This window comes from Ursus americanus, chromosome 14 (genome assembly GCF_024610735.1).
Source record: "Ursus americanus isolate L20-20 chromosome 14, mUrsAme1.1.p, whole genome shotgun sequence".
Classification (NCBI taxonomy): Eukaryota; Metazoa; Chordata; class Mammalia; order Carnivora; family Ursidae; genus Ursus; species Ursus americanus.
Genome location: NC_142140.1, coordinates 55,586,472 through 55,599,777, shown reverse-complemented (window position 1 = coordinate 55,599,777; position 13,306 = coordinate 55,586,472). Strand labels below are relative to the sequence as shown.

The 13,306-nt window shown below is 56.3% G+C and overlaps 1 protein-coding gene across 1 annotated transcript; it reads right to left on the bottom strand.

Annotated features, from left to right (window-relative positions):
• Positions 1 to 2,724: 2,724 nt before the first annotated feature.
• On the bottom strand, positions 2,725 to 13,306 carry SLC25A23 (solute carrier family 25 member 23). Its single transcript, XM_045776727.2, has 10 exons — positions 12,997 to 13,306; positions 11,763 to 11,889; positions 11,114 to 11,201; positions 10,702 to 10,813; positions 9,486 to 9,644; positions 9,248 to 9,400; positions 8,976 to 9,083; positions 7,844 to 8,011; positions 4,378 to 4,528; positions 2,725 to 3,373 (listed from the first exon to the last, which is right to left on the bottom strand). Exons 1-10 carry the CDS (start codon positions 13,150 to 13,152, stop codon positions 3,189 to 3,191), a joined length of 1,407 nt encoding a protein of 468 aa, XP_045632683.1. The 5' UTR covers positions 13,153 to 13,306; the 3' UTR covers positions 2,725 to 3,188.

Sequence of the window (13,306 nt, the reverse complement as noted above, 5' to 3'; positions counted from 1 at the left end):
TTTCCCTTTAAAGAGGTCAATGATAACATCCCGTATTTTATGGCTGGGGAGACTCAGAAAGAGAAAAGCAGTCTGTGTTTATCACACCACACATCAGTTCCTAAGACCCAAATGGTGTAATGGGATGTAAGCAGGTGGACAAGAAAATACTTGTTGACTGGCCTGATTAAATCAAATCAAAGTGGTAACACTCCATGCTGGTATGACTGAAGTAAAATTAGGAATGCTAATTCCTTGTTGGTAGCCGTGTGTATTGATCTCTCTGGTGGCATGACCCTGAAACCGTCCTATCCCTTGACCCAGCAATCCTGCTTCTGGGAATTGATCCTCAGGACATAATTTAAAGGAAGTAAACTGCAAAATAGTGAGCAAGGCTTAAGTCCAGCTCTGAGTGTGTGAAAATCCTGGCTATGCATGTGTATGTGTATCGGTCAGCTACTGCTGCGTAAAAAATTACCCCAAGTGTAGCAGCGTAAAGGCAGATGGTAAAAGGAAAAAGTCTGGTCATTTGAAGACAGGCGGGAATTGGACTGATTGGGTTTACAAGCCAAGGGATGCTGAGTACTGGCGACTGCCAAAAGCTGGGAGAGGCAGGAAGGATCCTCCCTGAGTTTTCAGAGGGACTGCAGCCTGCTGACACTTTGATTTCAGACTTCTAGCCTTTGAAACTGGCAGACAATAAATTCCTGTTGCTTTTGATTCACCGTAGCCAAAGGTAGAAGCAAGCCAAGTGTCCATTGAAGGATGAATGAATAAACAAAATGTGGTCCATCCACACACTGGAATATTATTCAGCCTCAAAAAGGAAGGAATCCTGGCACCTGCCACGACATGGAGGGACCCTGAGGACACTATGCTTGGTGAGAGCAGCCAGACCCAGAAGGACCCCCCTCCCAGGAGGTCCCCAGAGGAGTCTCGTCCACACAGCCAGAGAGGAGCTGGTGGGAGCCAGGGCTGGGGCACGGGGTGGGGAGTCTGTGCTTCATGGGGACAGAGTCTCCATGTGGGGAGACGGAAAGTTCTGGAGACGGAGGGTGGGGGTGGCTGCACGACAGTGTGAGTGTGCTTAACTGAGCTATGCACTTAAAAATGGTTAAGATGGTGAATTTTATGTGATGTCTAGTTTGTCACAATAAAAAAATATATCGATCTAAGAACCGTGTCATTTTAAGCCCCAATGTGTGGTAATTTGTTACAGCGGCCCGGGAAACAAATACCCTTATGTAATTAGATATGGGGGGGGGATAAAAAGGGCCCATGAATGTGGGCTTTTCCCTGCCCCTGCTTCAAGCTATGGAAACTGAGGAAGTCACTTCCTGGTCTCCTGGAACTGTGTGCAACAGAGGATGGCCCATGTCCCTTCCCTGTGGGTAGTTTGAGGTGGTCCCACATCAACCCACCCCCTTTCAGTAAAAACCACAATGAAAGAGCTTAGAAAGTGTATTCCTTTTGTTCTTTTCCTTTGAAATAACACACGCAGGCAGGGAGGTGGGACACGGTGTAGGTGGGGGAAGGAGGAAGCCATGGGGGGGTCCTCCAGCCCCCCCAAACAACCCGGTTGCTCTTTTGTAGTCCTTTCATGGGGTTCCCCAAGGACTTGGGAGGGACGGGAGGGGTCCCCCAACTATGCTAAGCTCAGAACCCAACTATAAAGTGCAGAATGTACAGGGTCGTGGGGAGGTGCTGGGGGCTTGGGTTATCTGACGGGGAGGAATGTCTGCTCCACTCTGGTAGAAAAATAGACCTGGAGTGAGTTTGGGGGATTTGGCTTGTTTGTTTTGCATAATCGGATGCTTGGCTCCAGGGAAGGCTAGTCTGTGTAGACTTGCTCCCACCTCCCAACCCTGAAGCCTGGAGAGAGGCTGGCAGTGCTGGGGTGTGTTTGGGGAGGGTCCCCTTAACATGTCTCTGGCCTCAGACTGCCCTCTTGCCAGCCCCCAAGAAAGAGTGACTGGAGGTTATCATCGGCCTAAAGGTGGGAAGGGAATGGAAGACACCGTAGAGCATTGTGGGGAGCATGGGGGGGAAGTTTTCCCACAGGGCCAGAGGTGCGGCCATGCAGGGCAGGTGGCGGGGTGTCCAGCCTCTGTCTAGGGCGTGGGAGGGGCATCTCCTCCCCCAGCTGTCGGCTTCTAGCCATGTCAGGACTTTGGACAAGTCCCATGGGTTTTCTGGAAGCAGGAGGCCAGGACCTACGCTTCCCCCAGTCTCCTTAGACCCTGGGCTTTGCATCATGGGGGGGAGGCCCCTGGGCTCTGGGATATGTCTGGGACAGGGGCACGGGGGATCCAGATGCTGTGATTGGCCTATTGGGATCTATCTAGACTTGGAGTCTGGGCATTCAGGATCTAGTGCCTGGGAGGATTCCGGTCAGAATCCAGGGGTTAAGGGGCTGGGATCCAGTGCTTGGAAGGGGGGGGGTCTACCTCCTATGGGTGAGGTTTCAGCATCCAGTGCCTGTGGTGAAGGGGTTCGGGGTCCAACAGCTGCAGTCGCCAGGACCCACTCGCTCTGCCGTTGGGCTCACATTGTGGATTTAGGCGCCAGGATCCAGCCGGTCAGGGCTTGGGAATCCGAGATCCGGTGGTTGGGGGTTGAGGGTGTAGTGGTTGAAATGTAGGGAATCCAGTAGTCAAAGCAGAGGGATCCGGGACTCAGTGTCAAGATAAAGGAATTCAGGAATCCAGTAGTTGGGGTGAGGGGATCTGGGATCCAGTGGCTGGGGCCCCGGGATCTAGGCATTGCATTGTCAGGATCCGGTGGCTGAGGCTTCTTGATATCCAGAATCCAGTGGCCGAGCTTGGAGATCCAGGGCTGGAAGCATGGGGATCTGGGATCCGCCAGTGGGGTTGGGGATCTAGGACCCAGTGCTGGATCTGGGGCCTGAGGGAGCTGGGGTCTGGGTATTTAGGTATGGTGATATGTGCTCCTGTGGCTGGGTTATCAGGATCCATTAGTTGGGTTGTGGGGGATCCTGTGGTTAAGTCATGGAGGTCCAAGACCCCGTGTGGGGGGGCCAGTAGCTGTGATATGGGGGTGCAGGACCCAGTGGATAAAGTGTGGGGATCCTGTGATTTGGTGTGGGGAGCCCTGGGATCCATCGGCTGGGCCATCAGTCTCCAGTGGCTGAGGTGTGGGGATGTCATGATTAGGGTGAGGGATCTGAGGTGGGTCAGGCTCTGGGTCCCTCACCTGGACGTGACCCCCAGGGCCTGCTTCATGTTCTCGTAGACCACATAGGAGATGCTCACAGCCGGAATAACCTTCATGAAGTTGGGGGCAATGCCCCGGTAGAGGCCCCACACGCCCTCCTGGGACAGGATGTGACGGAGCAGACCCAGCATGGAGAGCTGGGGGGCGCCCTCGATGGAGGCTGGGAGGGGTGGGGAGGCCAGGTGAGGCCAAAGGGCCCCTCTCACTTTCCCCTCCTACTCCCCAGGGCTGGGCCTGTGGCCGTGGCAGCACGAGGGAGGAGGGTTAGCTTAATAGCAGGACCTACCACTCAGAGTCGACACTTCTCCTGGCTCTGGAAATGGCTGCTCACCTTTACGCCCCAATCTTGAGGGCCCAGGTTTGGGGACGATTAGAAACAGAGAAGGTATATGTGTGTGTGTGGTGGGGGAGGGTACAGACTTTTCCTCTGCCTGGAACTCATTTCCCTGCCTCTTCTCCCAGCTCACTCTTCTCTGCCTTCCAACCCTTGTGCCAAAGCAGGCTCTTCGGGGGCGCTGTCCTTGGCACCCAGCCTAAGTCTGGCTCTTTCTCTTCTCCTTCATTGAACCCTAAATCCATCCTTAATTGCGGAATGATTTATTCAGCATCTTGCTTCCTCTCCAGCCTGTGAGCTCTTGGAGGGTGAGAACCGGGGTTTGTGCACTGATACACCCCCAGAGAGAATCACAGAACACAAATGCTAAAATTCCCAAGGAAACTCCCCAAACAGATTCAGGAATGTGGTGGGGGGCGAGGGGGGGGAACCCATTAAGGAAAACTACAGAGGAAAATAATAAACCCATAACCAGCCTGGCCCCGCCCCTCCTTACCCAGATCCTCCCTCTCCTTCCCTCACTGTCACCCAGCCCTGCAAACGGGAGCTCAAGGTAGCAGCCCTCCCAGCTAAGCTTGCTAGGGCACTCTCCCTGCATGGGCTCTCCTCTCTCCGGTGCGGGGGATGGGCTCCCGTTCCAGTGTCACAAATGGAACAAATGGGTACATTGAGGCCCAGAGAAAGGTAGGGACTTTAGTGAAGGCCGTCCAAATCCAGAAGGATCCCAGCTTGGGAACCTGCCTACCCAGGAGGAGGAGCTGGGGATGGGGAGGTAGGTGGGGCCCGAGTGGTGATGCTCTCCCTGCCCCATCCTCCCGCCCAGGCCTCACCTTGGGCCTGCATGCGGGTCCGGACCAGGGCCAGGGGGTAGCTGGCTATCTGGCCACAGGTGCTGGAGACGGTGCCGCAGGCCAGGAGCACGAGGATGCCTGGGTCGGCCGAGTCGTGGCTATATTGCTGGAGCCACCGGTTCTTCAGGGTCTGGCAGGGGCGAAGAAGGGAGGAGAGTGTGGGTTGGATCGGAACTGGGTAACACCACGACCCTGGCTTCAAGGCCCGGCTGGCTGGCCTCTGCACCCCCTGAGGGCTGGTACCAGCTGAGCGCTTGGTACCTCCCAGGTGCCCCACGAGCACGGTACCTGCGTCCTGTTGCTCAGTCCTCACCTTGACCCTCCATGGCATGAGGGGGGACGGCCTCCCTACTGTCCATGCCCTTGTCCCTGCAACCTGGGAATATGGTACCTCACGTGGCAAAAGGGACTTTGCAGATGAGACTAAGTTAAGGGCCTGGAGCTGGGGCATCATCCTAGACTATCCAGGTAGGTCCAATGTCATCGCGAGGCTCCTTGTAGGAGTCCGAAGAGAGGGGATCATAGAAGCAGAGGTGGGGGACAGCTTGGAAGATGCTGTGCGCCTGGCTTTGAAGGTGGACGAAGGGCCCACTGGCCGAGGAAAACGGGCAGCTGCTAGAGAGGGGGAAAGACAAGGGAACGGCCGCAGCCTCAGAGGAAATGCAGCCCTGCCAGCATCTTGACTTAGCCTGGTGAGCCCCATCTTGGACTTCGGACTTTCAGAACAGTGAGATAATGAGTATGCACTGGTTTAAACCACTAAGGTGACGGTCGGTTGGCACAGCAGCCGTAGGAAACGAATACGCTCCCCAACGTGGACGCCCCATCCGTATCCCATTCAGCTCAAAGCTGCTGGCTCCCACCTGCCAGCGTCCACAGCGCTGCCTGAGGACTCTCGCTGGACCCAGAAATAGGCAGGAAGGGCCGGGGAACCCGCACCCCCAGCAGCGGGCGTCAGACAACTGACGTGGTGTATCAATACCCCAGCTCCCTTGCCTCCCCGGTGGGGCATGTTCTATGCTGCCTCCAGAGGCCCCCACACCGGGATGGCGCTGCACCCGCCCACCATGATAACTTGCTTGATAACACGCCCTTATGGGTTCGATGGCATCCCCCCAAAAGATATGTTGGAGTCCTAACCCCCAGGACCTCAGATTGTGATCTTATTTGCAAATAGAGTCTTTGCAGGTGCGGTGAGTTAGGATGAGGTCGCCCTGGAGTAGGGTGGGCCCTTAAGCAAACATGACCAATGTCCTCATAAGAAGAGGAGACAGACACAGAGACACACGCAGGGAAGGCAGTCATACAGCGACAGATGCAGACACTGCAGGGATGCCCCTGGCTGGTGGGGGCAAGGAAGGATTCCTCTAAGGTTTTGGAGGGAGCGGGGCCCTGCCGACAGCTAGAGTTTAGACTCCAGCCTCCGGGACTGTGACAGTAAAGGTCTGTTGCTTTGCGCCCCCAGTTTGCGGTACTTTGCTAGGCAGCCCTAGGGAACGAACGCCCCCCTTTTTGGTTACCTTACCTTCCTGCCAAACCATGTGCTCTCACATCCCTGCTCTGAGGCCGTGGGGAAGTTACTTGCCCAAGGCCACAAAAGAAAGGTGGGAGTCAATATTCAGAGCCACACCGGAGTCCAGAGCAGTGAGCCTGGTCTTTGGGCAGCCCACCCCTTATGAAGCCTCTCCGCAAGGACCTTCTTTCTTGCTCTGGGACTGGGATGGGTCCTAGGCTTCATTTCCTATGTCACTTCTAACCCCTTGGTAACAGCTGCCCAGAAGTGTGTGGAGAGGGACTCGGGGCTGGGATAGATGAGTGATGTCTGGGCTGGGCAAGGAGTGGGTGCCTTGGAAGCAAGTGTTCACCATTACTGTCTTTGACGTTTTAATAGCCTTCTTTTGGGGCTGGAGCAGGATTTGCCAAATAGGTGTTGAATGAGTGTTTAAGAGCTGTTCTGTTGAAAAGAAGTTCTGATGACCAACACTGGGCCAAAAAAACAACAAAAACCAAACAAAACCCCAAAACAAAAAAACAGTGAAATCACTTTTCTGCAGACTTCTCAGAGCCTTTAAGGGACTAACCTAAATTTTGAAATTCCAAGAGGGCGTAGGGTTTCTCAAACCACTTAGACCTCCCACCTCCCTTTTTGGGTGAAAAATGGATCGAATAATGTTATGTCTAATTTCTATGCACAGTCCCCAGTGGCTGCGTCTTGCACTCAGGAGAAACCAGCCACATCGCTGAGCTCTTGCTGACTCTTTGGATCCTTCCAGCCACGCAAGACTTGCACTCTTCCAACAGGCCAAATCCAGTCCTGCTTCTGGAGCTGAGATCTCTGCCTCCTCGGCCTTGTTCACGGGGCCTCGCTCATCGCCTCTCAGGGGCCTGCCTCGACCCCCTCCTGCCCACTGTTACTTTCAATTACACATCCTGTTTTTTCCTCTCCTGAGAACATAGCAGGATCTGAAACTACTTGTTAGCCCTTGGACTGACTTCCTTGCTTATTGGAGTGGGTGCCCCAGGGAAGCGAGGACCGTGTTGTTTTTACTGAATGCTGGCCCTGTACCTTGGGATGCTTGGTACATCGTTGCTGAGTGAGCGAGTGAACGAATGAGCAAGTGAGTGAATGAGTGGTGGCCTTGTCTCACGCAGCCATCTAGGTGCTGGGTGCTGGGGAGTCGGGCATGGGCGGCAGGTGGGGAGTGTTGGAGAGGAGGACCAGCTGCATCATTTTGCGAGGCCCAGTGCACAATAAAAATATGTAAGGCTCCTCGTCCAAAGATGATTAGGGATTTCAAGAGGGCAACAGCAGGGTATTAAACCAAGAGCCGGGCCCTCTGAGCATAGGGCCCTTGGCGACTGCACTGGCTCCCTGCCCGTGAAGCTGGCTCTGTCCTGCACACAGAGCCTCTGGGGGATGCCCGGGGACATCTGGGGCTGTGCTACTTGGGAGAACCTGGCGATCCCACCAGCGGAAGAGAAAAGTCATGACCGCTGGAAAAGAAGTCAAACTCCCTGCCCCATTCCTGCCTCTCTTGATAAAGGCCCTGAGATGCTGGCCATGGGGTGTGGTTTCTATGAAATACGTAGGCCCTGAAGAAGACATTGGCTGGGTCCAATACATGCTCTGGGGAGACAAGCGTCTTTGAAGCTCACTTTCTCCCACGATTCTGTGACCTACAGTGGTCCCTGACCTTCCCGGGTCCCGAGGCCTAGCAAGGCAAGGCTGAACTGTACACGGAATTGGGAAGAATTCTCACAGGGGTAAAGGTGAAAGAGTTGGGGAGTCCAACAGCTGAAGGGGTTCCCCAGGATCCCAAGGCCCATGGCGCTTCTCCACCCCTAGCTACGGAGGCTGACTGAGTCAGCCCTCTGGGAAAGGGGCGTCCTGTGGGCAAATCCCACAGGGGAGAAAAAAGGCGGGAGGGGCGGGCTGCCCACAGACCTCATAGACGGCCAGGTCGATGCCCGCGTAGGGGATGATGCCCAGCACGTTGGGCAGGTAGCCGCGGTAGAAGGCGCGGGGCCCCTCTCGCTCCAGGATCTGCCACGCACAGTCCAGCAGCCCCTTGTACTGGCCCGTCCGGCGCAGGGTCAGCCGCGTCTTCAGCACCTGGGGAGGACCTTGGTTATCCCTGGGAAAACCGCTGCCAGAAACACTGCACCCAGGAGTGCAGTCATCTAGAAATAGCTCCTCCCAGAAGGATCTACCCTGGCAATAACTGAATTTCACAAACCACTTACACTACAATCTTCTGCTGTCCCCAAATCTCTATGCCTTGAAATGGTTACATCTCCCAGAATTGCATATGGTGGCCACCGCTGTCTCCCAATATCTTGTTCCCTTCCCCCTTAATAATAGAAACTATAATTTTCAGCAAGCACACAGCTACTCAAAATAAAGACTACATTTCTCATTTCCCCTAGATCTATGGCCATGTGACTAAGTCTTAGTCAATGAAACAGCAGGAGAACAGGTATGTGTGACTTTCAGAAAGTATCTTTAAAGGCAGGGAGGTGTTCCTTCCTTTGTCTATTCTTCCTTATTGACTGGAAAATGGATGTGATGATTGGAGCACACGCAGCCATTTTGGTCCCTGAGGTGGGTGCTACATTCTGAAGTGCTGGAACAAGATAGAGGGAAGGAACCTCGGCCTCTAACACTTTGAAGTCACCATACCTGTCCTGAACTGCTTACCTCAGACTTCATTTATGTGATTTGAGTTTTCCATCACTCAGAATCCTGACATACTGCACAACCTGAAACCTGAAATGATTCCACTGGGAACAAACAGCTTGGAAATCAGGACCCTGAGAAGAGGCGTGTCCATAAACAACGGGCCCCCACAGTTGCCGCCTAAATGGTTGTGATCAACACCACCATCCCTAGAAGTCACATCTCAAATTGCAATGCCCACACAGACTACAGATGAAACAGCATTTCTCTAACGAGCCACAGTCCGAATCAAGGAGAGGTAAGGTTACAATCCCAATGCCTATCACACCACGGAGTGACGTGGTTACTGCAAGCCCCCCCACCCTGCAATGGCGCCTCGGCCAGAGTCCCTCCTTCTCACCTCCATGGGGTAAATGATGGTTTGGGCTGTGGCGCCGGCCAGCGAGCCAGCGACAAAGCGCTCCTGCACATGCAGCGTCTCCTGCTGCCCCCGGATGGCCCGCTTGATCTGAAAGTGGGAGACACAGAGTGGGCAGGACCTCAGGTCCTCCTGCTGTGCGCACCACACAGGGGAACAGATGCCCACTCCTGGGGTCCTGCAGACATCCCCTGCCCCCAAGCCAATCCCGCCAGCCCTCAAGTCTAGCTCACATCTCCCACACCTGCCCCTACCTGCTCATAGGCCATGAACTTGATGGCCGACTCAGGTGCAATCTTGAGCACGTTAATTCCATTGCCACGCCACAGGGAGCGCATGCCCCCCTCTTGGATCATGTTCTTTAGGCCCCCCAGAACGTTTAGCTTGTTGGTCTTGGAGGCATGGACCTGCGTGGGGAGATAAGGTGGCTTTGGGGTCCCCTTCTGGGGCCCAGGCCTGGGAGAGGGCGTGGGGCTTTCCTGGGCCCCTCACCTGCATGAAGACCTTCAGGCGGTCCAGAGGGGCTGTGCCCGTCCGCGACACAGCACCTGCCACCGCACCCGCCACCAGCTGCTTCCACCACATGCCAGTCAGCTTCTCCTGCTCTGAAAACTCATCAGGGACAGTCAGGCACTCACCAATGTCCAAGACCTGAGGACGCAGGGACTGGGGTGTCACACCATCATAGGAGCAGGGAGATGTACCTTAGCCCTAAATAGGTGTGTCTCCCTCATGAATCCCAGGACACCCAAAGCATCCAATAAATCTCACTTGAAGAGCCCAGGAGATCCGTCTTGGACCCCTACCAGATCCCAGCAAAACATCCAACCTGACTCCCACGTAGGATCCCAATATTCCTCCCGGGCACCTCCACCAAATCCCACCGAAGCAGCCTACCCAAGCATCTACCATATAAAGATTGCTTCCAGAGCCGATCAGCTCCCTTTGAAGGATCACACCCAAGGGTCTCCTGGATGAGGATTCCAGAAGATCCCTCCAGGGCCACACAAGATCCCACAGGGACCTGCCACGTAAGGAGACCAGAGGATCCCTCCCAGGGCCTCAGCAGATCCTACAGGAAATCTGCCCCCCAGGGATCATCCGTCCCCTAGAATCCACTTATAGACTTCCCAACCAAGTCCCTCATGGATCCCCAGAGTGGGAATGTCTGGATCTCCCAAGAGGACTTCACCAGATCCCACTGGGGGGTTCCCCTCCAGATGCCATCAGATCCTACTGGAAGCATCACTCAGAGATTCCCACCCAGAAGGGAGGATCTAGAGCACCTCCTCCCCCAACTTCCGCTGGATCTCAGTGGATCTTCCAAAGAAGGTGGCTTTCTAATGAGTCCCTTCAGCAGCAGACCATTTACTGAGGCAAAAAGAAGCCAGCAGAAGGGGAGCTGTGGTGGAAGCTGGAGGCTGGGTGCCCCATCTGGTGAGCTCTTCCTTCCCTGTACTCCCACCTCCCACAGTCTGCCCCCAGCACCCCGAGGTCAGGTCTGAAGGGCTCCAGCCCGATCACAGACCTCCCCCAATGGGTCCCCAGTCCCCTGAGGTCCAGTCAGAGGAAGAGATGACTAGAGTCTCATCCCTTGGCTGTTCCCCGTGGCTCTTCCTTCTCAAGACTCCTGACCCAGCCCCTCCAGGCCCAGGGGAAACCGGAGCCAGTCCCAGCCACCACGCTAGGAAAGCTGCCCCCACCTCACCGTAGAATGCTTCCAGAAATAGACCACATCCTCCACGTTCTCCAGTGAATGCAACAGGAAGTGGTCGCGCCATTCCTGCCAGTCGATGGTCATCGTGCCGTCACGGTCCATGCTGGGGATGCAGGGCAAGGTGGGGGCAGAATCAGTGTTGGGGCTAAGCAGGGGGTGTTGGAGTGAGGTTCAGTTGGTTTGGGGGTAGAATGACTTCCTGTGCACTGAGAGCTCACCATTTTACAAAGGGGAGAACTAAGGCTCAGAGAAGTAAATCATCTGGCCCAGAATTTGCCTGCCTGCCAAGCCCACCTCTCAGCTCCGCCTACCCTGGGATTGGGTCTGGGGCCTAGAGACTCAAGGTGGTCAAGGGGCCCTGGGGACCCGAGTTACCTGGGATTCTGGACCCCCAGCTATTCACCTGTGCAGAATTTTCTCTGCTTGCTCCAGTGAGATGGAAATGCCTAGAGCTCGGAAACTCTGCTGGATCTCGGACACATCGATATGACCTGGGGAGGGGGTCAGAAAAGTGTGTGCATGGGGGGACCCTGGAGCCCAGATGCTGTACAGCTCAGTATGGGGATGGTCTAGGAAGCCCAGGGGATCCAGGACCCCAGGATGAGATTTGCAGCAGGGTTGGGGGTGGTGACCCACTGGCATCAGAGAGGTGGAACTGGGCAATGTTGGGGGGTTCCTCTGTTCCATGAATGAATGAAAAAAATGAATCCAGGGATAACTACGGGGGTCCTTATGCCATAGGGGGTTGCGAGGCAATATTAGGGACCCAAAAGAGGCTATGGGGGGCGTCTATGCCTCATAGGGAATCCAGAAGCAATATGGGGCATTTCTGTTCCTTAGAAACTTGAGGGTAATAATAGGGGTCACATCCCAGAAGGGAAAGGAGGTGGGATGGGCCCACAGGCCCAACCACCTAGCTGGGGGGTGAGGAGAGCTCCCAAAATAGCCTGTGAGTCATCAGGAAGAAGTGGCCCTCCCCCCTCCTCCTAGCGCTGCCAGTTCTAACCCCACTGGTGTCTCCAGGGCCCCCGCAGCCCATCCCTGGGCCTTACCATCCTGATTCCGGTCCAGACTGTGGAACAGAAGGAGCAGGCGTTGTTCCCGCTCCTGCAGGTAGCGGGAAAACTCCTCCAGGTCCAGCCCACCACCTGGGTCAGCGTCACCCTCCGGGGAGATGCCCTGGCAGGGGGGAAGGGACGAGGGAGCTCCAGGAGGCCGCTCCCCAGCTGCAGGGGGCATGACAAGCTTAGAGCCCAGGAATGCAGAGCCCTCAGCACCTAAAGGACAGGAGCAGGGGAAGTCACCCCTTCATCAGCCAGCTCACTTCTCAGCAATATGCCCAAGGCCACAGTAGGTCTGCAAGGTGGAAAGCAGTTGTCCATTTTTCCTGGCAAGCAAACTGATGCTCTCCAAGGTCAAGTAACTTTTTCAAGGTTACAGAACTGGGAAGTGGTAGGTAGCCTTGGGCTCCTGTCTTTGAAAGCCTGTCCTCCCAGCTGTCTCTTAAAACAAACAAACAAACAAACAAACAACCCCATCCGTATGGCAGTTTCAGAAGCCCCATGAGAGACAGCTCTGGGCACTGTGGGGCAGTGAGAGGTTTCCCACCTGGAAAGTGGGAGGTTGTCCTGGAGGTCTCAGGATGCTGTGGAGAGAGACACTCCAGTGGCATCTGGGGCTACAGGTGTAGCGGACACCTGTATAGGCCTAGCGGCAAGTTCCTGCTTTGCTCTATCCCCAGCTGAGGGCCGCCCCTTGGGTCCTGGCTAGGGTAGCCTGGGGCATTAAACCAGGCCAGGGAAAGGGCAGGCCTGGGAAATGTAAACATAGAGAGGCTGGGGCAGCTGTCTGGGAGCCAGTGGGTGCCCAGAGCAGGGAAGGGAGGATGGGAAAGGGTGTGTCTCCTGAGGCCAGGAGCAGGGGTATGTCTTGGGATGGGCAAAGAGTTCAGAGGAGGGTGTGTCCGGGGCAGTGGGCAGGAGAGCAGCCCGGCTCGTTTCGCTGGCAGACATCCCCCACCCTCGCGGCACCGGCGAGGAGGGTGGGGGCGGGTGTTGGCAGCTGAACTGCAGGCCTGGGGCCTCCGTGGCTCTGTCTTGGGCGAACCCGTTAGGCCCAGACACGCGGGGCAGGGGGAAGGGGCAGAGACACCCAGGCTGGGCACCCGCACTGGAGCGCAGCCACAGGCAGCCGCTGGCGGCTGCGGCGCTCCATTCAGGGGCTCGGGTTACCGGCGCCCGCAGGGCCGGAGCTCCGCGCGCCAGGCTGGGGTCTCGGCGGGGGTACCTGTTGGGTGTCGCGGTCCGGGTCGCCCCCGCCCAGCCGGGCCAGTCCCTGGCGCAACTCGCGCACGTCCACGCGGCCATCCTTGTTACTATCCAGCTCCTCGAAGAGGCGACCCCAGCGCTGCCGCCGCTCCGCATCGCCCGGGCCCCCCCGCATGGCGCCCGCCCGGGGGGGGAGGGGAGGCCCGGCGGTGGCGGCCTCGGGGGGGCTTCGCGGCTCCCCCTCCCCCCCGGGGCCCCGCAGGGCCAGCTCCGCGGCCACTGCCACCGCAGCCTCCGCGCTGCCCGCCTGGCTCTGGCACTAGCAGGAG

Excerpts from the sequence above, each read along its gene's own strand:
- SLC25A23 (XM_045776727.2), bottom strand. The coding sequence starts at position 13,152 with ATGCGGGGGGGCCCGGGCGATGCGGAGCGGCGGCAGCGCTGGGGTCGC. Across the intron at positions 9,645-10,701 it reads ATTTCTGGAAGCATTCTACG|GTCTTGGACATTGGTGAGTG; the intron begins GTGAGGTGGGGG and ends CTGCGTCCTCAG. Across the intron at positions 9,401-9,485 it reads GCCTGAAGGTCTTCATGCAG|GTCCATGCCTCCAAGACCAA; the intron begins GTGAGGGGCCCA and ends CTCCCCACGCAG.